The 20,976-nt window shown below is 43.7% G+C and overlaps 1 protein-coding gene across 1 annotated transcript in view; it reads right to left on the bottom strand.

The window, feature by feature from the left end:
* LOC124593824 (sialin-like) overlaps positions 1-20,976 on the bottom strand; it is a 538,743-nt gene that overhangs the window by 426,117 nt on the left and 91,650 nt on the right. Inside the window, exon 2 of the mRNA XM_047132173.1 lies at positions 9,240-9,410. Within this exon, the coding sequence (XP_046988129.1) occupies positions 9,240-9,410 (171 nt within the window). The remainder of the gene's footprint in view (positions 1-9,239; positions 9,411-20,976) is intronic.

Genomic DNA, 20,976 nt, shown 5'->3' with positions numbered 1-20,976 from the left:
TAACAGAGGATGGGATGGATTAAGGATTTGTAGGTGTGGAGGATGGTAGCTGCCCGTTACCAGAACGATTATGGCTTATAACTTTCGGCTTGGTCGTTTCCAGACCAGGGTCTTCTGTCTAAAATTGGTACATTTACCCTTCTCTATCACACATGGAAGTTCGTAATATCATCACGGAATCACCCTGTGTAATCAAATGTAGATTTAGATGTAGATGTAGGCGTAGAGGCTCAATGCAACACATTTTTTTCTCGACTAGTTTCGTTTAAGACAAGCGGAATTTTTTGTGGGGCATTGTAGACTACCCTGCTCCAGCCCATATAGGTTCATGAAGTTACGATAGGTGGCGGGACTGTGCATAGCCTTCAAAATGGCGTCTGTAATGGAGGCGCATTCCAAGAACAGAGCTGTTATTATTTTTTGACGGAAAACCAGAGCATCGCAGATATTCATACGCACTTGCATATTGTCTGCGGAGCCTGAAAGTGAACAAATGCACGGTGAATCGTTGGGCGAGGTGCCTGTCATCGCAACAGTCGCGCGGCCGGCCAGGGTGGCCGAGCGGCTCTAGGCGCTACAGTCTGGAGCCGCGCGACCGCTACGGTCGCAGGTTCGAATCCTGCCTCGGGCATGGATGTGTGTGATGTCCTTAGGTTGGTTAGGTTTAGGTAGTTCTAAGATCTAGGGGACTGATGACCTCAGAAGTTAAGTCACATAGTGCTTAGAGCCATTTGAACCATTTTCTTCCTGTTGAGGAGCCGGGTCTGAAGCCCTTTCTGCGACGCTACAGGGCCGAGATATCGATGTTGACCTTGAACCCACGGGTCGACATGGTTCAAATGTTAACCATTTCTGCAGAACACAATAATATACATGTCCTGTGAATATGGGCTTCCTGCCTCTAGTTGTTCAAGGTGTTCCGTTTTTTTCTGAACGTGAGTGCAGTTGTCTGCGAGTTAAACATATGCAAAGCCTTCAGAAAGTAAGTTACTCATGTCATACCACGATAGGACCACTGCGCAACAAGTAAGCAGCATTGTCACAAAAATGTTTCCTGCAGACACAGTTCTGCTGAAATATGGATAACAGGTGGTTCACAGTGTGGGAGTGAAATTGCACGGCGAATGAAGACAAACTCCACAGTTGAAGAGCGGTTCTTGTGGGCAAAACTAAATTGCAGACAGAGTCACCATCAAACAGTGGCGGTCTTTGGATCAAATGGAATTCAACGCTCAGCTCTAATGAAGTGGCGCCATCGATTTGACTAAGGCAACACAAACGTGGCCGGCCGCTGTGGTCGAGCGGTTCTAGGCGCTTCAGTCCGGAATCACGCTGCTGCTACGGTCGCAGGTTGGAATTCTGCCTCGGGCATGGATGTGTGTGAAGATGTACTTAGGTTAGTTAGGTTTAAGGAGTTCTAAGTGATAGGGGACTGATGACCTCAGAAGTTAAGTCCCATAGTGCTCAGAGCCAACAGTCGCGCGAACTTGTCCGATGTCCTGCGTGCTGGCCGGCCTCACACAGTTGCGACTCGTGCAGTGTTGGAAAGTGCACACTTTCTCATTCGAGGTGATCGACGGATCACAGTCAAACTCCTCGCTGCTCAAGTACACCTCTGGTGGTGGTGCTGATGCAGTTGGGGTCAGAAAAGTGTGTGCCCACTCGGTTACTTGCCGCCTAACAGGAGACCACAAAGAGGAACGAAGGACCGTCTACGAGGAAATGCTTGCACGTTACGAGGCTGCTAGTGACAATTTTTTGTCGATGTCGTCGCAGGCGATGAGGCATGAGTTCACCACTTCGAAACGGAAACAAAACGGCAATCCATGGAGTGATACCACATCACCTCTCCTCGGAAGAAAAGGTTCAAAGCCGCACACTCACCGGTAAAGTCATGGTGACGGTCGTATGGAACTCTGCAGGGGTTATTCTGTTTTATATCCTCCCCTATGATGCAACGATCAATTCTGAAGTGTACTGTGCTATCCTCAGACACTGTAGAAACGACTTCAGATCGTTCGTCGCCACAAAGATGCAAACGAACTTCTCCTTCTCTATGACAACGCGAGGCCTCAGACAAGCTTCCATACCCGAGAGGAGCCCACAAAACTTCAGTGGACCGATGTCGCACCTTCCGACGTCCCACTGTTTGGCCCATTGAAGGACGCACACCGCAGTAGATAATACGTGGGTGATGTGGAGGTTATTGATGCAGTAAGATGTTTGCTCCGACGTTGATTTGTACATCTACATCTACATGGATACTCTGCAAATCACATTCAAGTGCCTCGCAGAGGGTTCATTGGACCACCTTCACAATTCTATATTATTTCAATCTCGTATAGCGCTCGGAAAGAATGAACACCTATATCTTTCCGTAAGAGCTCTGATTTCCCTTATTTTATCGTGGTGATCGTTCCTCCCAATGTAGGTCGGTGTCAACAAAATATTTTCGCATTCGGAGGAGAAAGTTGGTGATTGGAATTTCGTGAGAAGATTCCGTCGCAACGAAAAACGCCTTTCTTTTAATGATGTCCAGCCCAAATCCTGTATCATATCTGTGACACTCTCTCCCATATATCGCGATAATACAAAACGTGCTGCCTTTCTTTGAACTTTTACGATGTACTCCGTCAGTCCTATCTGGTAAGGATTCCACACTGAGCAGCAGTATTCTAAAAGAGGACGGACAAGCATAGTGTAGGCAGTCTCCTTTGTAGGTCTGTTACATTTTCTAAGTGTCATGCCAATAAAACATAGTCTTTCGTTAGCCTTCCCCATAACATTTTCTATGTGTTCAGTTGTTCGTAATGGTAATACCTAGGTATTTAGTTGAATTTACGAGCTTTAGATTAGACTGATTTATAGTGTAACCGAAGTTTAACGAGTTCCTTTTAGCACTCATGTGGATGACCTCACACTTTTCGTTATTTAGGGTCAACTGCCACTTTTCGCACCATTCAGGTATCTTTTCTAAATCGTTTTGCAGTTTGTTTTGGTCTTCTGATGATTTCATTAGTCGATGAACGACAGCGTCATCTGCAAACAACCAAAGACGGCTGCTCAGATTGTCTCCCAAATCGTTTATATACATAAGGAACAGCAAAGGGCTTATAACACTACCTTGGGGAACGCCAGAAATCACTTCTGTTTTACTCGATGACTTTCCGTCAATTACTACGAACTGCGAATTCTCTGACAGGAATTCGCAAATAGCAGAGACGATATTCCATAAGCACGCAATTTCACTACGAGCCGCTTGTGCGGTGGTACCTTACGGGCATACAGCGCCCCCCCCCCTCCCCCCCTCCCCCCTCAGTAAGGTGGCTTACGGCCGTCGCACTGAAAGGATATTGTGTTCAATAACAGGGTTTTGTAGCCAAAAGAGTGAGTGTATGGTGTATTGTAATCCTGAATAAAACCAACCTGCTCTCAGAAAAAAATGTGTTGCATTAGTTATCAAACACCTCTCGTAGATATTACAAGGACACATCAATTCTTTTCGTCCGGTCTAGCTCCTGGATATGAAGTGCTGACCCTGCTGTACTCGGAGTCAGGGGAGACTTTTGTTCCAAGAGCATAGGGTAACCAAGAACAGGTGATGTTTCTTGGTCGCTGTTTCGGTATAGTGACCGACTTTAGAATCGTATGTAGGACTGTGCTCTAGAGACCGCCGTAAGCAATTTCCGGCATTTTCTACTGTTTTTGTTGTAGATAGGTATAAGGTTGTGTTTGATTTAGCGTTTGTAAATATTACGAGTTACACATATTTAAGCGCTGTACAACATTTGAATTTATTACGACGATACTGTTGATTCTTCAAGAAATGGTTCAAATGGCTCTGAGCACTATGGGACTAAACACCTGAACTCATCAGTCCCTAGAACTTAGAACTACTTAAACCTAACTAACCTAAGGACGTCAGACACATCCATGCTCGAAGCAGAATTCAAACCTGCGACCATAGCAGTCGCGCGGTTCCGGACTGAAGCGCCTAGAACCGCACGGCCACAGCGGCCGGTAATTCTTCAGTTACAGAGTTTCATGATGAGTAAAGCTGTTTGCATTTTAAAACTACTCTATCGCATGCGAACACTTAAGTCATACCTCGTCAGTCGTGCATCATGTTGTATCTTGGAACGGAAGGTCTTCTACCATGGAACAAGAGATCTTTACAAATGAACGGAGTTCCTTTACTATCTTTAAAATGAAAATTTGTGTTAGTAAACAATAACATAATTCAAAATATTTGTAGCTCTTCTACTTAATGCGATTTCACTTACTAATTTCTGATGTTTAGTAGAGTAACAATGTAACACATAGAATGTTAAACACAGTATTGACAAGAATTTTCTCAGTTGCAACACTTTTAAATTTGAATAGAATATTTGTTCCTAGGTACATGGCCGTATAATACCTGGAGCAGTTTTTCACATTACAGAAAAATACTGCGACTCACATAAAGTGAATGCTATCATTTCAAAATGGAATAAGTAAATATATTAAACTCCTATTAGAGGGCTGGTTAGAGACGAAAGTCTATAAAGTACACCATTCTTACCTACTAGTTAACAATACAACTTTTGTTTTACAAAGTGTGATGAATGACGATCAGAACAGTATTGAATATAGATGCAGTATCTGCAGGTTCAGAAATGCATGTACACATATGGAACACAAACAATAAACCCAAGTTAATTGTAAACATATACAGTGGTAGTGTGTGTTTGCGCTTGTGAACTGGCAAATGCGGGTAGCTTTTCTTTATCACAGTAAGCAGAAGTGAAAAGGTAAATCAGTGACGGAGGTTTCAGAAATCTTTCTGCAGTTGTATGAAACCCATCCGTTAGACTTGTAACTAACACTGGTTGTCGCAAGCAGACGCAGTACTTGTTTCATAAAGGCTAATCGTCATTCTTTGGACTGACCTGATTGAGTTCTCCACGTTTCTCTGTATTGCACTGGTATATTCGTCTCTGTCTTAGTACTGCATCAAATAAGGGAAAAAACGAGCTTTATTTCTAGACTTACCCTTACACCTCTAACTTTTCACCTTCACTGACATGCTAATTGGTTATTGAAGCCTTCACTAATCTGTCCTTTTTCTAGGATTACATTATCACATTTTCACAGACTTTTCTTCTATGCTTATAACACCTGATAAGATAACCAACGACAGGAAGTAAAAAGTACGCAAATGAAGTCTATTCTTACGCACAGAAACACTTTTTTTTTTGCTATTACGTCAACCAGTATTGTAAATAAAGTGGAAGGTATCGGACCATGTAAGCTAATGAAGCATATTTAATGAAATGTCCTGTTATATAAGATAACGTATTATATGTGAGATTAGTAAAACGACCCGCTGCGTATGAAGAACATAGCCATGCCGAAAAGCTTTTCATAAAGCTTGTCGAGTTCAAGGAAAAACCGATTGCACATCTGCTGCTTGGTCGTATTACGATGAATGGGACTGGCTACATGGATTCGAGGCAAAGTTCCCACGACACGAGTATAATTCAACAATTTTGCAATGGCAGTTCTTTATTTCAGATATTATTAACAAAGACGGAAACTAGCGTTAGGTTACCGTCAATGAACTGAGAGAGAAGCGTTACGTAACAGACGTTAGACTGGAGGTCCGGCTGTTACGTAACGGGCGGCTCCCCGAGTGCACTGCAACAATTTAGACGCCAGGGCTCTGCAACATGGTGAACAGCAGTTCGTCGATTGCGGAATCGTTATAAATAGACAAAGGTCGAGGAAAAACTAGGGTTGTTACACGCAAGGCTTTTCGCTAAGGAAATGAGAGCAAACCGGAAGTCTTAGGTGTAATGCGATGACCAGGACTTTTCTCCTTAACCTACAACCATTTCTCAGAGACGGAAAAACTGAGGTTACTAGAATCATTTCAGCAAGTTACTTTTAACTAATCCAGATATTAACAAACAATAATTGTGACCTGGAGCGACAAACTGTAAGAACAACTTACGTGGAGTCTACATCTCAAACACCTGCCTCAGCTTATTAAAGGTTTTGTGAGAAACATAGCGGCGTCAAAGAGCGAATAAAGTGTCATTCTCTTCGTGAACGTCTCCCACTCCGTTGTAAAATATTTTTCCCCAAACAAATGTTTTTGACTATAGTATAATTTGTATTAGCTCTTTAATATCGTAATCAACATATTAATTCTTGACTTGGCTGCAATTCAGACTTTTCGAATATTTGCTTGTCTCTGATAATGTCTCGCTTTCACTTGGTGCTTTTGGTGTCTACCGATGAAAGAAGCCTTAGGATTTCAGCTGCATAGCCTGCTTGATCTACTCACGTCACATTTTGCATAGCTCTTCTGTGGTGACAATAACTGTACAGATATCCTGTTGCTAGCATCACGTCTATATATACATATATATATATATATATTTGCAATCATTTTAGCACGAAGACATGTAACCATAACGCCACAAAAATATCGACATATTTGTTGCAATAATCAAAAGACAGTTCTTTCATCTTGACAATCGTCAAACTTCTTTAGAAAGGGGAGAGAAACCGCGCAAAACGTAGCGTGACTTACGTCTACGTTCTCATCCATACGGTTCAATGAGAAATGCTATACCTGTGACTGTACCATTAAAAAGGCAGCATCTATGGAAAAGCGTGTTTCTAAACGCCAGCACGATGCCTCACGCCTGACTGCGACCTTCGGAAGCACATTATGTGAGTCCAATAAGAGGCAAAGGTCGCTCAATGGTTGACTCACGACTTCAGTGGTTTCTTATATAACAGTTGCAAGAAATATCTAAGTGGCAACGTGTTAGCTGCCAAATTTCACGCTTGTCTCATTTTCCTGGCAAAACGTGTTGTACTGGAGTTTTTCTCTTTCCTATTAAGTTGTTTTTTTTTACTAACAAAATCAACGGTATTAACTATTGCACAGCCACAGCCCGCACCTAAATGAACGTCCTATGTTGTGATAATGAGCCGTCCATCACATCTGTCAGCAGCACACGTGCCCCCATGAATTACGTGTATTTCGCAGCTTGTGCTTATATCTTTCACATAGAATCTCATTTTCTCTAAGAGCGACTGTGAACTGTAGATCACAAGTGTATGATTGCGGACATTGCACAAAAACTCGAACACTACGCCATCTAAAAGCAACTTAATGAGACTACCATGATCTCCTGGAATGCAATTTAAACGTGGCGAGAGCTGCGAGCCAACATGTTACACATAATAAGTAAGAAATTCAGGGCAAGTCAAACTCGAAATGTTGAAACAAAGACGGATGATAACTGTTGGAACACACTGTACGAAGGGGGCGCAGAATACTGGCAACAATAATTCAATATATACGCGATGTTTGATCTTTCGGATACGACCGAAAGAACAGACGCCATATACACAATTAAGGCGTTGAAGGCCAATGACCAGTGCAGATGGATACCAAGCTAGAAACTCTTACGGGAGTCGGCGACATGCCGCGAGTAACGAGGCCAATGAGCAGTGTGAGTACACCAGTAGCGTGTGGTAAGAGTTGAGAATTTGGGTCCGACGGGAGGCGTCATAGGGTATTCCGTCCAGTTTAGGTGACCACCGTGTCTGCATCCCGTAGCGGTCAGCGCATCTACCTAGTAAGTAGAAGACCCAGGTTCGAATCCGGCACCAATTTACGATATCTCCCGTAGTATAAATCGGTGCCCACTGGCAGCTAATGTCTTTAATTCCTTCTTGTCGTGAATAATTCGACGAAACGAAGACGGGACTAATTTCCTGCAGAAAAGCTAACTAGGCCGAAGTTTCACGCTTCCAGCAAAGAACGAGTGGAGTGTCTAAGGAGCAGCATTGACTGGCAGTCTTTTGAAATTATTTCGGCTCCAGATGGAGCATAGTACGAATGTCATGACAGTGCACCATTATAGATCATTCGACCCCTTGAAAAGGACAAGTATCAGCACTGTATTTCACGTAACAATCAGTTAGAGAATAGTTCTGGTGCGAACTGCACAGCTGAAATCAATGATAAAATAGTAGTAAAAACACTCGTATTATCGCCTGCAAGCCTTTACCTCCTTCTTCTCGATGGCAGTACGAGGCTATTTTGTAAAGTCTGCTTACGGTATGCTACTTAAGCAATACACTGTCTAGGTATATCAGTCAAGACAGACAGCAATGTATTTATGCGTATTACGAATAGTTAACAGAACCGAAATCACATCGGGATGCAAGATAACTTCTCTCTTCTCGTCGTTGCACTCCACTTCCTCTTTTATGTGCCATGATTTGCTGTGATACAATAACCAGTAAAAATCAGGAAATCTATATTACGATCGTTCATCCTGTGCTAGCAACACACACACGTCCGTAAACGCACTCGATCACACACACTCACACGCGAAAATACGTGCGAAATAGAAGACATTAACAACTGTTATGGATCATTAATAAGGTATTTCATTACAACGGAGAAATAAGTGTGCAGGCCATAGTTACATAACTACAATTTACTCAATTACTAGACAAGCACTCATGCTCTCGTAGATCAAGGTAGAGCGGATAATATCCTTTATAAACAGATCAACGGTATGAATAAATTGATTGGTGAGAATAGTGGCAAACTTAGTATGAAGTCTTTTCAGCGCAAACATTCGTGATGGCGATCATGTTTCAGTAATACTCTACGGATAAATGCTCAATAACTTAGAGCGATAATAGCATCCACTTATTTCCGTCCTGAGGATATTTTATGTTGGGTGTATCACATTTGTTAAAGGAGCCATCGCGCCAGCATTGTTGATAGTTTTAGTTATTCTACAGCTACATAAACATTCCGCAGGTCCCTGTAGAGTGGATGGGAGATGGTACATCGTACCAATATTGACGATTTCCTCTCCTATTCCATTCACATAATAGTTAAATTTAGTTTTTTTATCAGATCGTAGTAGACATCAGTTCCTGTACACGGACGTTACGCATGTGCTTTATTCTCCTGTGACATTTGTTTGAAATAAAATGAAACAAAAAAAGTTTATTATCTAAACATGGTGTTGCGGCTCGTCGTGAGATGTGAGTTGTTTACGTCTTGCACCATTACGCTATACCGTAAGGACGCCACGGAAGGGCTGTTAGGAATGCTGCAGATAAATGAGGACACTTCGGTTGCCTACAGATGGTGGCGACAGCAGGGGAAGTGGATGTTTGGGAGACACGTAGAGAGCCGGTGGCAGGGTACTCACCGGGCAGGCACGGCCGGTCTGCAGGCGTCCTCCATGGCGACTACGCGGGCTTCCTTCTGCTCCCAGGGGCCGCCGCCGCCGCCGCAGCCACTGCCGCCAACCACCGCCGGCCGCCCCTCCACGTCTCGTGCCGCACAACACTGAATGGACGTCGCCGCCTCTGTCACCGGTCTGCAGAAGGACCTTGAGGGCGCTAATCTGCGCTGGCGCGGAATTCCGGGCTACTGTCACTACTCCGCGCAAGTATTACGCCAGTGTATGAGGTATAGTCATGAAGTTTCCACAAAGAAACTCTGCCTCTAAATCTGGCAGAAAACCAAAAGAGATTCTTGTCGTATGTAAAGAAGACCAGTGGTAAGACGCAACCAGTATCTTAACTGAGAGATGTTGTTGTTGTGGTCTTCATTCCTGAGATTGGTTTGATGCAGCTCTCCGTGCTACTCTATCATGTGCAGGCTGCTTCACCTTCCAGTACGTACTGCATTCTACATCCTTCTGAATCTGCTTAGTGTATTCATCTCTTGGTCTCCCTCTACGACTTTTACCCTCCACGCTGCCCTCCAATACCAACCGATCCCATCTTCCAGTGAAGTTGTGCCACAAACTCCTCTTCTCTCCAATTCTGTTCAATAACTCCTCATTAGTTATGTGGCCTACCCGTCTAATCTTCAGCATTCTTTTGTAGCACCACAATTCGAAAGTTTCTATTCTCTTCTTGTCCAAACAATTTATCGTCCATGACACTTAAATCTATATTCGATGTTAACAAATTTCTCTTCTTCAGAAACGCTTTCCTTGCAATTGCCAGTCTACATTTTATATCTTCTCTACTTCGACTATCAACAGTTATTTTGCTCCCCAAATAGTAAAACTCCTTCACTACTTTAAGTGTCTCATTTCCTAATCTAATTCACTCAGCATCACCCGACTTATCCTCGTTTTGCTTTTGTTGATGTTCATCTTATATCATCCTTTCAAGACACAGTCCATTCCGTTCAACTGCTCTTCCAAGTCCTTTGCTGTCTCTGACAGAATTACGATGTCATCGGCGGACGTTAAAGTTTTTATTTCTTCTCCATGGATTTTAATACCTACTCCGAATTTTTTTTTTTTTTTGTTTCCTTTACTGCTTGCTCAATGTACAGATCGAATAACATCGGGGAGATGCTACAACCCCGTCTCACTCCCTTCCCAACAACTGCTTCCCTTTCATGTCCCTCGACTCTTATAACTGCCATCTGGTTTCTGTACAAATTGTAAATAGCCTTTCGCTCCCTGTATTTTACCCCTGCCACCTTCACAATTTGAAAGAGAGTATTCCAGTCAACATTGTCAAAAGCTTTCTCTAAGTCAACAAATGCTAGGAACGTAGGTTTGCCTTTTCTTAATCTAGCTTCTAAGATAAGTCGTTGGGTCAGTACTGCCCCACGTGTTCCAATATTTCTACAGAATCCAGACTGATCTTCCCCGAGGTCGGCTTCTACAAGTTTTTCCATTCGTCTGTAAAGAATTCGCGTTAGTATTTTGCAGCCGTGACTTATTAAACTGATAGTTCGGTAATTTTCACATCTGTCAACACCTGCGTTCTTTGGGATTGGAATTATTATATTCTTCTTGAAGTCTGAGGGTATTTCGCTTGTCTCATACATTTTGCTCACCATTTTGCTCTACCGAGTTTCGTCAGCACTGGCTCCCCCAAGGCTGTCAGTAGTCCTAATGGAATGTTGTCTATTCCCGGGGCCTTGTTTCGACTCAGGTCTTTCAGTGCTCTGTCAAACTCTTCACGCAGTATCATATCTCCCATTTCATCTTCATCAACATCTTCTTCCATTTCCATAATATTGTCCTCAAGGGTAGAGTTTTGTCAGGACTGGCTATCCCAAGGGTGTCAGTAGTTCTAATGGAATGTTGTCTACTCCCGGGGCCTTGTTTTGACTCAGATACCCCTCCATTGTTGTTGCACCTACGGTACGGCTATCTCTATCGCTGAGGCACGCAAGCCTCCCCACCAACGCCAAGGTCCATGGTTCGTGGTGGGAGGGATGTCAGCTATGCAACGTAACGCACACAAACTATAAATACTCTGTGGTGTGTGTGTGTGTGTGGGGGGGGGGGGGGGGGGGGAACTGATTGATAACAATGGTGATATTGATGATGACAGCGCCACTACAGCAGAGCTAATAAACTTGATTTTCAGAAATCCTTTCACAAAAGAAGACGAAATAAATACTCCAGAATTCGAATCAAGATCAACTTCCAAAATGAAGCGGCTTAAAGCACTTACTAAAGGCATGACCTCCGGTCCAGCTAGTAAACCGGTCGGGTTCCTTTAAGAGGATGCTGATACAGTAGCTTCATAATTATCGAACACAACCGCTCGCTCGTACAAAGATCCAGAGACTGGAAAGTTGCAAAAGTCACACCAATACCCAAGAAAGGGAATAGGACTGATCCACTCAATTACAGACCTATATCACTAAAGTCGATTTTGGAACGTATACTGTGCTCGAATCTTATGAACCACCTCGGGGAAAGCGGTTTATTGACAGCCAACAGCCGGCCGCTGTGACCGAGTGGTTGTAGGCGCTTCAGTCCGGAACCGCGCTGCGGTTACGGTGGCAGGTTCGAATCCTGCCTCGGGCATGGGCGTTTTTTTTTTTTTTTTCAGCCAAAACGGGTTCAGGCAATATTGTCCTTGTGAAACACAACTAGCTCTTTATTCTCAAGAAGAAAGGTCACAGTCAGAAAGGTCACAGTTCGTAATAACTAACGGCAAGTCACCGACTGAAATAGAATTAATATCTGGCGTTCCCCAGGGCACTTTTGTAAGCCCTCTGTTGTTCCTGATCTACATAAGGGATTTGGAAGATAGTCTGAGCAGACCTCATAGATTGTTTGCATGTGATGCTGTTTTTACCGTCACGTAAAGTAATCAGATGACCAAAATTAATTTCAAAATGATTTATATCTGTATGGTGTAAATAGTGGTAATTGTCTCTAAATCATTAAAACTGTGAATTTATCCATCTGAGTACTAAAAAGAACCCGCTAAATTTCAGTCACACAATAAATCACACAAATCTAAAGGCTGTAAACTCAACTGGATACTTTGGGATTACAATTAGGAACAACTTAAATTGGAACGATCACATATATAATATTCTGGAGAAAGCAAATCAAAGGCTGCGATTTATTGGCAGAACACTCAGAAAATGTAACAGGTCTGCCAAAGAAATTGCTTACACTACGCTTGTCTGCCCTCTTCTGGAGTACTGCTGCGCGGTGTGGGATCCGCAACAGGTGCCACGGATATGATACACGAATGGGGGTGGAACTAATTGAAACAAAGGCGATTTTCGTTGCAGGACGATCTTCTCACGAAATTTATGTCACCGACTTTGTCGGCAGAATTTGAAAACATTCTTTCGCGCCGATCTACAAAGAAATGATCACCATAAAAAAATAAGAGAAATCAGAGCTCGCACGGAGAGATTCAGGTGTTCGTTTTTCTCCTGCGCTGTACAAGAGTGGATCGGTAGAGAAGCACCTTAAAGGTGGTTCGATGAACCCTCTCCCAGGCCTTTAACTATGAATTACAGAGTATTCATGTAGATGTATATCAACTATCAATACGAAAAAACAAAATTACGTAATTAATTTTTCGTTTATTTGCCGGTACATGTTTTCAGTCCTAGTACACCCTTAAATACCTGCGCTGTAATACTGTAACAACTCGCGAAAGGAGGCGAAACAAAATGTGATAGCCAACTGATAACGTGGAGTGTCTGATTTTTACCAACCGTAAGAAACAGTGGCTAGATAGCTCAGTTATTTCCAAAACGGTAACACAAGTCCGAATGACGAAGTACGAAGTGGCGCTTCATCTCTCTGTGAAGAACTGGAAATAGCTAGAGAAGACAATGGTGCTTGAAAACTGTCGCATCACAGTCGAGGAGATAGTGAAAAAAGTGAAAACCGGTAATGAATCACATTTCGGCATGTCGCACCACATCCTGGATGTAGCACAGGTCGTGTGCATAGATGTCCGAAGGCAAATTGCATCGCATTTCCGTACAACACAGACACTGTAATATCCAACTCTGAGATGACAAAAGTCATGAGATAGCGTAATGCACATATACAGGTGCCGGAAGTATTGTTCACACAAGGTATAAAAGAGCAGTGCATGGGCGGCGGATATCATTTGTACTCAGGTGATTCACGTGAATAGGTTTGCGAAGTGATTAAAGCCACACGACGGGAATTTATAGACTTTGAACGCGGAATGGTAGTTGGCGCTAAACGCATGGAACATTCTATTTCGGAAACCGTTAGGGAATTCAGCCTTTGTGCGTGGAATCATACACGTACATTAACCCGGCCCAGGGTGCTTAGAGCCCCCTTCTCTAAGAGCACTTGGGTAATTCTCAGTAGGAGCGTCCATGTCGCGAGGGTGGCTTTCGAGCTGGTGGCAAAGTACTACTGGGGACCCAGTATCGCGGGGTATAACGCGTTACCCATGCCCAGGGTTACGGGTGAAGACCACATCGGCAAGGAAGGCGAACAAGATGGACTTCGGTACGGCGGACTTGGCGTAAGTGGCACCTCATTCCTAGAGGAACCCAAGGGAGGGATAGACAGAGTCCCTGAGCCCAGAAAGGCAATCGTCTAGTGGAATAAAACCATGAATAAAAATCACCTGGTCCTCCAAGTTAGGCGTTTAAGCGTTGGATCTGCACTCCATCCCAGCAAAAGAAATCAAATGCAAAACCTCCCAATTTAGCCTCGGAACGGAATGGATCAAAACGAAGACGATAACAGGCACGAAAAAGGACAATGAGAATTGCAAATGGAATATACAGGGAATTTCTACAAAGAAACGTGAAGTCTTTAAAGAAATTAAACGCCTTGATGTCGACATAGTGAGCCTAACAGAAACCAAAGTGAAGGGGCATGGTACAGAAGAGACAAATGATTACATAGACATTTATAGTGGCGTGCCAAAGGACAACGAGCCCAAAGTGGAGTTGCCATTGCCATAAAGAAACAACTCAAGAAAAACCTAACCACGTGGGAAAATGTCAGTGATAGACCTCTGCAAGTACAGATGAAAATAAAGGGCCATCCTCTGGTGATTATTGTGGTCTATTCACCAAACGACGACGCTGATGTAGCGAAGAAAGACTTATTCTACACTCAACTGACAAGATCTCTTGAAAATATAGGGAATCGCAAAGAAGTCATTTTACTAGGAGACCTAAATGCCAGAACAGGATGGAAAGCTAATGACAACGTAGTGGGACAATATGATGAAGAAACCATAAATGATAATGGTGAAAGATTGATAGAATTCTGCATGCAAAATGACTTAAGAATTACTAATGGATGGTTCAAGCATAAGGACATCCACAAATACACATGGACGAAACCAAGCGTTAACCTCAAGTCCATTATAAACTATGTCATAATAAATCAAACAACAAAGATAGTAGTACAAGACGTGAGGGCTATGAGAGGTGCAGATATTCCGAGATTCGCGGTGTCAAGAGTGTGCCGAGAATGCGAAATTTCAGGCATTACGTCTCACCACAGACAACGCAGTGGCCGACGGTCTTCACTTGACAACCGAGAGCAGCGGCGCTTGGGTAGAGTTGTCTGTGCTAACAGACAAGCAACACTGCATGAAATAACCGCAGAAATGAATTTGGGACGTACGGCGAACGTATCCGTTAGGCTAGTGCGGTGAAATGTGGTGTTAATTGGCTATGGTAGATGACCGACGGGAGTACCTTTGTGGGACGTGTTTACATCGAATGAAATGGGTTCTCTGGTCCAACTGAATGGATCACTGACCGGAAATGGTTACTTTCGGCTACTTGGAGACATTCTGCAGCCATTCATGGACTTTGTGTTCCCAAATAACGATGGAATTTTTATGGGTGACAATGTGCCATGTCACCAGACTCAGTTGTCCGTAATTAGTTTGAAGAACATACTGGAGAATTCAAGCGAATTGGGACATACTCGGGAGGTCAGGTCATGCCCAAAATCCTACATAGGCAACACTTTAACACATACAGGGTGTTTCAAAAATGACCGGTATATTTGAAACGGCAATAAAAACTAAACGAGCAGCGATAGAAATACACCGTTTGTTGCAATATGCTTGGGACAACAGTTCATTTCCAGGCAGACAAACTTTCGAAATTACAGTAGTTACAATTTTCAACAACAGATGCCGCTGCGGTCTGGGAAACTCTATAGTACGATATTTTCCACATATCCACCATGCGTAGCAATAATATGGCGTAGTCTCTGAATGAAATTACCCGAAACCTTTGACAACGTGTCTGGCGGAATGGCTTCACATGCAGATGAGATGTACTGCTTCAGCTGTTCAATTGTTTCTGGATTCTGGCGGTACACCTGGTCTTTCAAGTGTCCCCACAGAAAGAAGTCACAGGGGTTCATGTCTGGCGAATAGGGAGGCCAATCCACGCCGCCTCCTGTATGTTTCGGATAGCCCAAAGCAATCACACGATCATCGAAATATTCATTCAGGAAATTAAAGACGTCGGCCGTGCGATGTGGCCGGGCACCATCTTGCATAAACCACGAGGTGTTCGCAGTGTCGTCTAAGGTAGTTTGTACCGCCACAAATTCACGAAGAATGTCCAGATAGCGTGATGCAGTAATCGTTTCGGATCTGAAAAATGGGCCAATGATTCCTTTGGAAGAAATGGCGGCCCAGACCAGTACTTTTTGAGGATGCAGGGACGATGGGACTGCAACATGGGGCTTTTCGGTTCCCCATATGCGCCAGTTCTGTTTATTGACGAAGCCGTCCAGGTAAAAATAAGCTTCGGCAGTAAACCAAATGCTGCCCACATGCATATCGCCGTCATCAATCCTGTGCACTATATCGTTAGCGAATGTCTCTCGTGCAGCAATGGTAGCGGCGCTGAGGGGTTGCCACGTTTGAATTTTGTATGGATAGAGGTGTAAACTCTGGCGCATGAGACGATACGTGGACGTTGGTGTCATTTGGACCGCAGCTGCAACATGGCGAACGGAAACCCGAGGCCGCTGTTGGATCACCTGCTACACTAGCTGCGCGTTGCCCTCTGTGGTTGCCGTACGCGGTCGCCCTACCTTTCCAGCACGTTCATCCGTCACGTTCCCAGTCCGTTGAAATTTTTCAAACAGATCCTTTATTGTATCGCTTTTCGGTCCTTTGGTTACATTAAACCTCCGTTGAAAACTTCGTCTTGTTGCAACAACACTGTGTTCTAGGCGGTGGAATTCCAACACCAGAAAAATCCTCTGTTCTAAGGAATAAACCATGTTGTCTACAGCACACTTGCACGTTGTGAACAGCACACGCTTACAGCAGAAAGTAGACGTACAGAATGGCGCACCCACAGACTGCGTTGTCTTCTATATCTTTCACATCACTTGCAGCGCCATCTGTTGTTGAAAATTGTAACTACTGTAATTTCGAAAGTTTGTCCGCCTGAAAATGTACTGTTGTCCCAAGCATATTGCAACAAACGGTGTATTTCTATCGCTGCTCGTTTAGTTTTTATTGCCGTTTCAAATATACCGGTCATTTTTGAAACACCCTGTATGAGCGGCTATAGGGGCAGCATGGCTCAGTATTTCTGCAGGGGACTTCCAACGACTTGTTAACTCCACGCCACGTCGAGCTGGTGCACTACAGGGGGCAAAAGGAGGTCCGACACGATTTCAGGATGCATCCCATGACTAGTCACCTCAGTATATTTATCTGCCAGCAACGGCCAAGCAACTTTCAATCAAAATGTTTGCCCTCTACGGGAATATACATGATACAGGGTGTTTATAAATGAATATCGGGGTTTTAACGCTTTATAGTATGTATCACATTAAACGTACAGTTATTAATGATATGTGATATGAAAGAGCAACTCAAACAGTTGTGTTTGGCACGAGTGCGCATGCACAGTGCGCAATGTTTCCGCCGCAATCCGCTAGACAGTGGTAGTAGCGAAGATGGCGACTAGTGAACAGAAAGCGTTTTGTGTTTTGCAGTTTGCAAAGACCGAATCTGTAGTTACCTGTGTAACGTCCGTTCCAGCTTAAGTTCGGTTGTGATCCTCCAAGAGATAATAACATTCGTAGATGGGTTCATCAATTTGAAGATACCGGCTGCCTTTGTAAAGGGAAGAGCAGAGGACGACCAACAGTTAGTGAAGAGACTGTAGAGCGAGTGAGAGAGTCGTTCACACGTAGCCCAAAGAAATCAGTCCGAGAGGCTAGTCGTGAATTACAAGTTCCCGAGGCGACTGTCTGGAAAGTTTTTAGAAAACGCGTACAACTATGTCCTTACCGTTTACAGTTATTACAGACTCTAAAACCAGCAGACCATGGATTGCGTGCCAACTTCGCAAACGAAATGTTGTTTCATGACGATGAAGATTTTCTGGATCATGTTGTCTTCAGTGATGAATCGAACTTTCACCTTAGTGGACATGTTAACACTCACAGTGTACGCATCTGTGGCTCAGAAAATCCTCAAGAGGTGGTACAAATGCAACGAGATTCTCCTAAAGTGACTGTTTTTTGTGACATATCCCGGCGGAAAGTTTGTGGGCCTTTCTTTTTTGTTGAACCTACTGTAACTAGCACTTCTTACCTTGATACACTAGAGCAATGGCTCTTCCCTCAGTTGGAAGAAGATGAGCCAGAGAACTTCATTTTCCAGCAAGATGGTGCGCCACCTCACTGGCATAGCAAAGTACGCGATTGGTTGAGCTTCACTGTACCCAAGCGCTGGATAGGCCACAAGGGGCCCAATGACAGGGCTTGCTTTGCATGGCCCTCACGTTCACCCGACCTAACGCCATGCGATTTTTTCTTATGGGGCGTCATCAAGGGTCGTGTGTATGTGCCTCCGCTACCAGCAGACCTCCATGAATTAAGAAACCGGATTGAAGCAGCTGTTGCTACAATCACTGAAGACACACTTATCAACGTTTGCGAAGAACTCGGCTATAGGCATGATGTGTGCCCTGTGACAAATGGTGCTCACATTGAACATTTATAAGGTTCTTGGTAAAACTGTTTTAGTTGCTCTTTCATTTGATATAACATTTACAAGTTTAATATAATAAATATTACAAAGCGTTAAAATACCGATATTCATTTATAAACACCCTGTATATGTACGAGTACAGGTCCCAGACACATGGTAGACGACATATGGAAGTTTGGGTGCTCGCTTAGCATATTAGTAAGATGACCGATCACGATGAGAGGAAAATCCGGGTTCGAGTCCCGGTACGGCACAAATTATCACTGTCGTCGTTCCATTACTAATCTGAACGTTGTCTGTATTCGTAACTGCGAATACATTTCATGTATTTTATAACGGCTGTAGTCGCCGCAGTGTCTGGTCCATTGGACATACTGCTTGTTCGAAGGCACGTTGCATCGTATTTCTGAACAACACAGGCACTGGGTCTACTAGGTCATTTAAATACATCCCAGAGTGGAATGACCACAGAAAACTAACTGTAGTAAAATCAGAGACTCCGGTGAGATTCACTGAGAAATCTCAAGGAAATTTAATTCATCCACGAAAGTAGTGGCTTACAATAAACCTGTAAGACCTATTCCCGAATATTACCCATCGGTCTAAGAGCGTTACTAGTCTGTATTACAAGAAGTGGCAGATAAGATCTAACGATGAGCTGTACGTTCGTCACGGGATCGTGTAGCAAGAACGAGAATCTTACGGAGAAGCTTAACAAACAGCTGTATCAGATGTTACTAGAGAAGCATTGTCTATCACAAGAAGTTTGCTGTTGAAATTTCGATACCTTACGTTCGAAGAAGAGTAGGGCAACATATTGCTTCCTACCAAATATGTCTCGTAAAACAAAATGACCACAACTAAGAAATCAGAGAAAATGGAACTAATGTGGACGTTTACCGACAGTCGTACTTAACACGCACGTTCGCGAATGGCAGTTGTTTTGTGCTAGTGGTGGCATATACAACATTCACTGAGCTGACAAATGTCATGGGATACCTCCTAATATCGTATCGGACCTCCTTTTTCCCGGCGTAGCGGAGCAATTCGACCTGGTCTGGACTCAATAAGTCGTTGGCAGTTCCCTGCAGAAATATTGAGCCATGCTGCTACTAAACCCGTCCATAATTGCGAAAGTGTTTGCCAATGCAGGATTTTGTGCGTGAACTGTCCTCTCGATTATGTCCCAGAATGATTTTCCCGTTCGGCGATCTGCGACCAAAACATTCACTCGAATTGCCCAGAATGTTCTTCAGATAAATTGCGAACAATTGTGGCCCAGTGACATAGGGCATTATCATCGATAAAAACTCCATCATTGTTTGTGTATATGATGTCTATGAATGCCTGCAAAAAGTCCCCAAGTAGCCGAAAGTAACAATTTCCAGTCCGCGATCGGTTCAGTTGGACCAGAGGACCCAGTTCATTCGATGCAGGCACGACCCACACCATTATGGAGCCATCACCAGCTTGCACAGCGCCTTGTTGACAACTTGGGTCCATGGCTTCGTAGGGTGTGCACCACACTCGAACCCTCCCATCAACTCTTATGAACTGAAATAGGGACTCATCTCACCAGGCTACGATTTTCCCGTCGTCTACGGTCCATCAGATATGGTGGTAAAGAGCCAAGGAGAGGCGCTGCAGGCGATGTCGTGCTGTTGCAAAAGCACTCGCGTCGGTCGTCTGCTGCCATAGCTAATTAATGTCACATTTCACCGCACTATCCTAACGGATACATTCTTCGTACGTCCCACAGTGATTTCTGCGGTTATTTCACGCAGTGTTGGTTGTCTGTTAGCACTGAGATCTCTGCTCAAACGTAGCTTCTCTCGGTCGTTCTGTGAAGGCCGTCGGCCACTGCATCGTCTGTGGTGAGAGGTAACGCCTGAAATTTGGTATTTTGGCAAACACTTGATACTGCAGATCTCGGAATATTGAATTCCCTAACGATTTCCGAAATGGAATGTTCCATGCTTCTTGCGCCAAATGCCATTCCGCGTTCAAAATCCGTAAACTCCCGGCGTGTGGTCTTAATAACGTCGGAAACCTGTTCTCATTAATCACCTGAGCACAAATGACAGCTCCGCCGATGCACTGCTCTTCTATATCTTGTTTATACGACACTTCCGCCATTTGTATATGTGGGTATCACTATCCCATGGCTTTCGTCACCTCCGTATATAACAGCTGTCGTAGCTTCAGATGTTTGTAACTAGAGTAATACATGAGGTGACGTCAGAATCGTGATGAAACAACAATTATATGCGCAAATAAGAGCTAAAACAGCGATAGTGTACAAAAAAACTGTCTTAACACATCTAATGCAACGGTAAACAAGACGCCTGCACCAGAAACCATGGTACACTGCCAGCACAGGATAACTGACAGCCTTATGGGAAGCAGACTGATAAAATGACCACTGAAGACAGATCATAAAGTGCTGAAAATATATTTGTAAAACAAAAACAAATGAATTGTGATTTACATAAGGTGGAAATTGCTCAATTTTTTGTTTCCAAGAATGGAAATTCAAAACTTCAGTGCTCGAAAGGTAAGGTGACACAGCACAAACTCAGGATAATTTTTTTTTCTTCATCCCTGATGTCGCACCCGCCTCTTGATTCAAACAACGTGATGGACCTAACTTATCTCGAGCACTTT

Source organism: Schistocerca americana, chromosome 2, assembly GCF_021461395.2.
Source record: "Schistocerca americana isolate TAMUIC-IGC-003095 chromosome 2, iqSchAmer2.1, whole genome shotgun sequence".
Lineage (NCBI taxonomy): Eukaryota > Metazoa > Arthropoda > Insecta > Orthoptera > Acrididae > Schistocerca > Schistocerca americana.
The sequence above is the reverse complement of the archived record's forward strand: the minus strand, read 5'-3'. Positions and strand labels throughout refer to the sequence as shown.